This window comes from Hibiscus syriacus, unplaced genomic scaffold, assembly GCF_006381635.1.
Source record: "Hibiscus syriacus cultivar Baekdansim isolate YM2019G1 unplaced genomic scaffold, ASM638163v2 tig00010505_pilon, whole genome shotgun sequence".
Lineage (NCBI taxonomy): Eukaryota > Viridiplantae > Streptophyta > Magnoliopsida > Malvales > Malvaceae > Hibiscus > Hibiscus syriacus.
Window position 1 is genome coordinate 135,676 of NW_024062221.1, and position 9,018 is coordinate 144,693.

The window sequence follows — 9,018 nt, forward strand, 5'->3', positions numbered from 1 at the left end:
TTAATTTAATTTTTAAAATTTAATCATACTGTCTATATTTTTTTAGATTAATATTAAAATTTTTATTTTATTGACAAAATTCAATCTAAAGTATTTGTTCTATTTAAGTAGTTTTTAAATATTTCGTTCATCTAATAATATTAATAGAAGTTTAATTATGAACTCAGTATTAATTCATATAATTAATTGAATAGATGCCATTAAAAGAAATTTAATATTTAAACTTTTTATTTTTAATAGGTTTAAGGGTCACATTTGTCTCTATAATAGTTTTAATTTATCATTTTCGTCTCTATTATTTTTTCGTATTAATTTATCCCTCAAAGTTGTTTAATTGTATCATTCTATACTCTACCCTAACTTAAAACTCTAAGTTAGGATTTAAGGTTTAGAAGTTATGATTCAAGGTTTATAATTTAAGGTTTTAAGTTAGGGGTAGGGTATATAATAATGTAATTGAACAATTTTAAAAATTAAATTAATACGAAAATACGATTAAAACGAAAATGATAAATCGGATCTATTCTAGACAAAAAGTTATCCTTTTTGCCTTTTTAAAATTATCATTATATTATATATATCGAAAGCTGAACTCTGGAACATACCACTTTTTCCAAAGAGACGTGGATTCAAAATGCAAATGGTGGGTAAGGGACACACCGAACTACGAAGAAAAAAATTATTATTTTCTATACACAAAGCAGGGTAAATTACGTATTTAATATCTAAACTATAAATTTTAGTCTGTTTTAGTATCTAAACTTTCATTTTTTTCAAAACCATACCCAAAGTTTAATTTTTGTTTCATTTTAGTACCTATGTTCAAAACTTAACATTAACTTTTGAAGGAAAAATTGAAAGTTTATGTACTAAAACTGATAGTTTAAGTATTAAACGCGTTATCTTTTTCATGACGGGTACTAAAATGAAACAGAAACTAAACATTAAGTATGATTTTAAAAAAAATTAAAAGTTTAAGTATTGAAATAAATCAAAAATGATAGTTTAAGTATTAAATGCGTAGTTTACCCTATAAATACCATATTTCTCTTTTATAATCGAAAGTACAAAATTTAATCGGAGAACTCTTACACTCATAATATATATGTATATATATGAATGTCATAGGCTATGATTCACATTTTATTTAATCTAATTAAAAAAATTAGTATTTAACTGCACATCTCTTTAAAAAATAAATTTCCACGTGATTTTACACACTCACAAAATTCTATAATTTTTTATTCTTAAAATTTTGAATACAATTTTTTAATTTATATTTATGACATAAAATTATATATATGGCCTGCATGTATACTCACAAAAGTAGTATGTTTCGACTCATTAAATACTCGAGTCGAGTATTTATCAAACTTTGATCGAGTCAAACTCAAGTAGCTCAAGAGTCACGATCTATCTCGTCTCATTTACAACATTAACTATGATTATTTATCGAATTTTGATCGAGTGAACTCAAATACTAACTCAAGAGTCTAAAATTTTTCTCCTCTCATTTACAGCCCTAGCTATGGTACGTTGGAGGAATCTCGAGGGAAAATGTTGCAAGCCATCTGCAGGTAATCCCCATTCCTCTATGTTGTTTACTTTCTGCATTTTGATTCCTATAATGCACTTTAAAGCTTACCATATGATGTTTTTCTTGCAGAAATATAGGCTTTACCTGAAAAGGCTCAGTGGTTTTGCAACTCAACAAGCTAACATGGCTGCTGCATTCGGCAGCAAAGACCCCTCTTACTTGCGCATCGGTTCACTGGACGGCTTTGAGGATTTTCGAACATTGACTGGACCTGAAAGGCTTTCGAGTGCTTCCCTGTCGTCTTATCAACCAGATGGAATGCTTGGGAGACTGAACTCCTCAACTGCTTTAAGCTTACGTGGGATTTCTTCCGGCATGATCCAACCGGGGTATTCTCAAACATTGAACAATTTGATCAATGGTCTCGGGAAGGTCCAGCCGGTTGTGTTACCTGCAAACCAGAATCAAAATGACGATCAGTGACGAACGATAATTGACCGACAACAACACGCGGAGTTGATTTTCTGCACGAATCAATTCGATACGCAAACTATTTAAACTGAAATACTTTAAAGTATAATAAAAAAACCAACAAACAAATGTAATATTTTACGAACGGAATGATCACGTCATTACGATATTTACGATTTAATGGTTTAATATTAAAATAATTAAAAATCTAACATTAAAAAGTGATACGCAACTCAAAATTAAGTAATATTCGAGTATAATTTAGTTCTAAATTTCAGATAGTCTTTTAACCATATGACTGAACGATCACACAGACATTTTTAGTATTTGAATTCGGGAACATTCAGAGGGTTGAGGAAGATGAAGAGGGCAGGTGGGAGTTTCAAAGGGTTTGAGCCGTTATGTGTTAGGGAGCTGTCATTTCCCGGTTTTAAGCCATCTTGTTGTCTAGAAAATAGGAACAAGAATAGCAAATGAGCAACAGACCTAAAAGTAAAAAATAAAAAGGGGTGATTCACGGAAATAAATTCTGACCAGCTATTAATGCGAAAAACTTGTAAGGGAGTTATCAAAAACAAAACCTTGGAACCGGTTAACCTCTCCCTACCTCATCCTTTTCTTGTTCTTTTTATTACATTGCATTCCCTTCGAGAGTTTCTTTCATAGTGCATCAGAAACTTGACAAGGGAATGTTCTTTTTGCACGTATAATCAATCTATTTGTAAGTTCAGGTAAGCTTAACGATGATGTTGATCATGATGATGATGGGTTTTTTGTCATGAAAAATGGGGTTTGATCAAAGTTTGGATTTCTGGGTTTGAGTGGTTAGTTTTAGATCAAAACAATATTAATATTAAAAAAATAGAAACAAAATTTTTAAAAAAAGTGTAGCAGGGTCTGAAGATGATCATTTTATGTTGTTTTTAACGTTGTAATCCTGTTAAAGACTGGGAAACAATGGATTCATCTGATGTTGTGGACAAATTTGCAGGATTTTTGGTGGCAAAATGATCAGGTGTTTGTTTTTGATATCCCTGTTGGTTCAAGTCTCTTTGGCAAAATCTGGCGGTGTTGAACCTGCAAAGCATGCGGCTGCTCCAAGGAAATGGCCAACCTTAAGCGGTAACATTATTAAAGCGATATTTTCTGTTGACAATATGTTTTCGTTAGTCGATTAATCGATGATATCGGGTGGTTTACAGGATACCCTCCCCTTATAATAGCGCGAGGAGGATTCTCGGGGCTATTCCCCGAATCGACGGCACTTGCAAACAACATGGCCTTGCAATTACGGTACACAGATGTGGCTTTGTTATGCAACCTGCAGCTGACGAAAGACAGCGTCGGCATATGCGTGACGGATATCAGGCTCGAAAACTCGACAAACATCGCAGAGCTCTTCCCCAAAGATTCCAAGACCTACAAGATCAATGGACATGATGTTAAGGGTTGGTTTGCTAAGGATTTCTCATCTCAAGTTATACTGAACAATGTTTCAAGTAAGTTTGTTTGTGTTTTGCCTGCCCCCTACATATATCACTCGAACATGAATGGTTACAATCGTCGGCTTTGTCGTTTCGACAGTGATTCAAAGTGTGTTGTCTCGACCGAGTGTGTTCGACAATCAGCTGCCGGTCGGGACCATTTATGAAGTCAGAGAAGCTAAACCAGAATTCTTTTGGTTGAGTGTCCAGGTTTGATATTTTTCTGTTTTGTGTATTGCATTATGATGATGCTTTGTATAGTGGACTAATGCATCTGTTTTATGTGTATTGCAGTATGATGCTTTCTATACTGCAAACAAACTCAGTATGTCGAATTATATCGAAAAGACTATAGGATTTAAGGGCATAAATTACATTTCGTCTCCTGAGATTGGTTTCTTGAGGAACATGAAGAAAAAGGCTCCCAAGGAGATAAGTTTCATCTTCGTGTGCCTTGGACAGGATGTGGTCGAACCGACCGAGAACAAGAAATATAGCGACATATTGAAGGATCTTAATGCCATCAAAGCCTTTGCAACCGGGATTATGGTTCCCAAAGAGTTCATATGGCCTGTTGGTGAAAATAACTACTTGCAAAAACCAACTACCCTTGTGACCGATGCTCACAAGGCTGGCCTTGAAGTGTATGCTTCTGGTTTTTCAAATGATCAAATGATAAGTCACAATTATAGTTACGACCCGACGACCGAGATCTTGAATTACGTTAACTATCCGGATTTTACTGTCGATGGGTTGCTTACGGATTTCTCCCCTATAGCATCAAACGCCATCGGTGAGCTTATAGCACAAATATAATAAGCCTGCATTATACTCTTTGAGGTTGAGATTAACCCTTACAAATGGTCTTTTTGATGCAGCATGCTTTGCAACTAACGAAACCAAAAAGGAAAAGCAATGTAAAAGCTAAGTTGAAATCCTTTGAATGAGTACCAGACCTTTATGTATTTACTAATGTCTCCCTATGATTTTGTGGCTTTACAGTGAAAACTTTGATTATAACTCACAATGGAGCGAGTGGGGTGTATCCTGGTTGCACCGATCTGGCTTATGAGCAGGCAGTAAACGATGGAGCTGACATTATAGATTGCTCGGTCCAATTGTCGAAAGATGGGAGTTGCCTTCTGTTCAGATTCAGCTGATCTGACAGGGGATACTACTGCAATGCCTACCTTCATGTCCAAATCTTCCTTAGTTCCTGAAGTTCAAAAGGATAAGGGAGTTTTCTCGTTCGATCTTACATGGACCGAGATCCAGACCTTGAAACGTAAGCTTATGTAACACCAATTTTATCGTATCTTACAATGTTTTAGTGGTCTCGTTAATGTTATCCGTTGTTCTTCAGCTCAAATGTACAGCCCTTTTGGACAAAGGACCGGCTACTACAGAAACCCTGCGGCCAAAAACAAAGGAAAATTCATGACTCTAAATGACTTTTTGGGGTTTGCTAAGACAAAAGAAGTTGAAGGAGTTCTAATCAACATAGAAGTAAGATATACAATCGTTAACCTATATGAAAAATCTGTCGAATTTCGGTTATTTGATGAACATATGATTGATTCATTGAGTTGCCTGCAGAATGCTGCTTACTTAGCATCAAAGAAGGGTCTTGACATTATAGATACAGTGAACAAAGCATTGAAGAATGCAAGCTTAGACAAAGTAAAAGTCATGATCCAATCGAATAACAGTTCGGTACTAAAGAAATACTCGAGTGATCAGGGTTACAAAAGATTGTTACATTTGAAGGAACCGATCAGCAAGGTCGCTAAATCGGTACCGGAAGAGATCAAGAAATTCGCAGATGCAATTGTTGTACCAAGACCTTCCTTGATAGAAATAAATGAAGGTGGCTTCACCAAGGCTACAACAAACGTTCTCAAGGAGATGCATGCGGTGAACATCTCGGTTTACGTCTCAGTCATGAGGAATGAATTTATCGCAATCCCATTCGATTTCTATGCGGATCCAACCATGGAGCTTGCCACTTACAATGTAGAATTAAACGTTGATGGGTTTGTAACAGAGTTCCCTGCAACTGCCAGCAGATATTTAAGTGAGTACTTACTTCCACCATAAAAAAAAACTTAATCAGCGTCGAGTTCGAATACACGCATTAAAACTTTTTCGGTCTCGGTGGTTGCAGGGAGTTCGTGTGTCGATATGAATGCGGATGTTGCCATCTTACCAGCTGAAGTAGGTGCATTGCTTCAGGAAATCCCTGAAAACACACTGCCAGCAGTTCAACAACCAAGTCACCCACTTGAGGTTAAAGATCTCGCTTCCCCTCCGATACCGCCGGTCAAAGCTCCAACGGCTGGCGGATCTAATTCGCCACCGGGTCCCCCTGGTGCGCCCGCGCCGGCTCCTTCAAGCACGGCCGTCGCCGCCAAGTTTGATGTTTGTGTAGCACCATTTATGGTACTAGTCGGCCTACTACTCTCAATGTAGCACTCAACTTTATAAAACTATAACGGCATGATTGATCTATTTCTCATGGTTTGTACCATTCTGATCCTAACAGATGCATTTATATGGAACATATGTACACGTACACCAAAAGGTTGATCAAAAAATTGAAAATAAATAAAAACTTTTTTATTTATTTACAATTTCGTTGGCACCTTATACAAACTTACTCCTTTGATTTTCACTTTAGCCCCTAAAAATTCTAGTTCAAGGGCTTGAGTTAGATTTTGTGGGGTTTGAGATATTTTCGGTAAAACGAATAATAGATTCGTGTTCAAGAGGTCAAAAAGATTAAATTGTAAATTTTAGGATACGACGGTTGATGGCGACCAATGACGACGGTTGATGAGTGGTGGTCGACGAAAAAATAACTTGATCGAAATTTCGAATTCAACGACCAAATTAATATTTTATCTAAAGTTTAGGGGTTAAAATGATATTTCATCAAAAATTTATGATCAAATTAATATTATATCTATAGTTCAGGGGTCACTAAAAATTAACTCATTTTGACTAACCTACTACATCACCAAACAAGTAGGACTTAATGACCAAAATATACTAGTTGATAAGTAAAATGACCTAAATTTATAATATATCTAAATATGAAAGGAAATTGATCAATTTGATAATTAATCCTCTTAATAAAGATTTTAGGATAAAAAGTATTTTTCAAGCCTAAACAAATTTGTGAGCCCCAATTGTTTTTAAGTTGCAAAATCCAGTTGTTCATTAATAGATGGATAAATTATGTGTTTAGTATTTAAATTATTAATTTTCGTTTGTTTTAATATGATAAATTTTAAAAAGATTAAAAAATTAGATATTAAAATGAATTAGTACTATTAATTTATGTACTAAATACATTAAAATTTTAATGATGAAATATTAAAATAAAATAAAAATTAAATATTAGACCTAATTTTAAATATTAAATGAACAAAATTATTAAACGCATAATTTACCTCAACTAGAAAAGGCGGAAGATTTGTTCAACTGACCCCAATTTAATTTCATATATAGGTTGATTTATTTGGGTTTTTCATCTCAAGACTTCCTTCCTCAGATCGTTGAGAAATCCCAAGACTCGTATGCTGTAATCAGGTACTCCTATCATCCTATGGAACAAAGAGTTCGTGTTTATCAATTCATAAATGTGCTAATTCTTATTTGAAAAGTCATCGTCACTTTTCTTTGCAGTATCGTGGTAATCGTTTAGAATATTAAGTTTTTTTCCCTCGTACGCATTTCTGGGTTTTGTTGGAATCCCAGAAAAAAGTTCATTTCTCTGCTGGATCATAATGATATTAGTTAGATCTTAGATGGTTTGTCTTTGGCTGCATTATTTACCATCTGATTTGCAAAGATTAATTGGCTTTATCTTTCTCTGGATCAGTGATGCGTTGTGTTTCCAAAACTGAGTAATTAGTACCAAGGCCATGAGAACAATAAACAAATGCTCAAGGATCCCCAAATCTTGATTCATAACTTAATAAATCGAATCAGCTAATTTATCACAATTGAATTCTTTAATTGTTCAAAATGGACTTCACAGTGAAGTGCGTGCTTACTTGCCCTTCGTTTAACACACCTGATGGTTGATTCCTTTTTGTCTGCAGTTTTCTAGCAGCCAAACAGAAAATAATATTTTATTTTCCTGTAGAAAATGATTGGAGCTGGGAAGATAAAGCAATACTCAAACATCCTTGAGAAGCCCCTCAGCAAGGGCAAACAAGAGGTTCCCTCACTCTCTCTGCTTCGATTCTGTATACTTCCTATGCTATGTATTAAAATGTGATATAAAGTTTAAACTAGAAACCTTCTTTTTCTTTTTCCTTATTTTAGTTGATTAAACAGTATATTCAAATTCCTAGCCATTAAATTAGGTTGAGAAATTGTGATTCAATGACACAAATTAGTCAGAGAAAAAAATCCGTGAGAAAATTATTTAGAAAATATAAAAGTTCACATAAACCAAAACATGAGTAGCTTTTATTGGGGATTTATTCTATCTCTTTTTGATAGAAAGGAGAGGCCTCATTAAAAAACCCCTTCATAACCATCAAGCTACAATGGTACCTCAATGGACATTGGAAGGAGGAAAAGAGTGCCTCAAATTTTATTACGAAAAAGGGATTTACGCCATTTACAGTACCAGAAATTACAACCAGTTCCACCACAATCCTAATCACATCCCTCTGAACACCAAAAAATTACCCGAACAAAAGATACAAACCAATTATCCTATACCCTTCTTCGCCAACCTATCAGCCTCCCAATTGACACCTCTCTTAACAAACCTAATAATTATATTACGTTCCAAAACACTATTGACAATTTTCCTAACTAATTGGAAAAACAAAACAGGACAATCCCCTGTATTCTTTATCCAATTCACTGCAATTGCCGAATCAGACTCTATAATTAACCGACCCTTTCCTTCCCACTCTGATTCCATAAAGAAGCCTATACCAGTCTGAATGGCCTTCAATTCAGCTAAACCCGGCGGACCTGGACCAGAAGAAATCGAGAAAGAACCCAGCACCTTATTCTTTTCATCCCTAAGGATTCCCCCAATCCCACTGCTTTTCCAGTCTCTGTTCACTGCCCCATTGACATTAACTTTAAAAAAACCAAGGGGCGGAGGACTCCACAAGTCCGATGGGGAGATCGACTTATTATACCCTTTACAAGAATCTGCCAACACCGGATCAACCACTAGACTGTCTAGGCGGACTGGAAATTTGGGACACTTCGCCAAAAACCATGCTGCCACTATATCTTGATATAAAGAACAGATGAGTACGATCAAGACTTCCTTTCTCGAAAACCAAATGATTCTGACACTTCCATATTAACCACGTTACAGCTCCCGGAATAAAGTTCCAGATTAAAGACTTAGAAACTAAGCTGCCCCAAGAAGATAAGAAGGCAGAAGGATTATTCGAAATAACAGAAGACACATTCCAAAACCTTAAGAAACTCATCCATAAGCCCCAAGCAAAACTACATGAAAAAAACAGATGAGATACCTTCTCA

At 35.2% G+C, this 9,018-nt stretch overlaps 1 protein-coding gene and 1 pseudogene across 1 annotated transcript; one reads left to right on the forward strand and one right to left on the reverse strand.

Annotated features, from left to right (window-relative positions):
- The first annotated feature begins 2,530 nt into the window (after window positions 1-2,530).
- Window positions 2,531-6,118, forward strand: LOC120203898 (annotated as a pseudogene).
- Window positions 6,119-8,218: 2,100 nt separating this feature from the next.
- LOC120203908 lies at window positions 8,219-8,760 on the reverse strand (the record flags this gene model as incomplete). The annotated part of the gene is made up of 1 exon (XM_039204052.1): window positions 8,219-8,760. A coding segment is annotated over one exon (542 nt), but the record flags the coding sequence as incomplete, so codon positions are not given.
- Window positions 8,761-9,018: the final 258 nt, after the last annotated feature.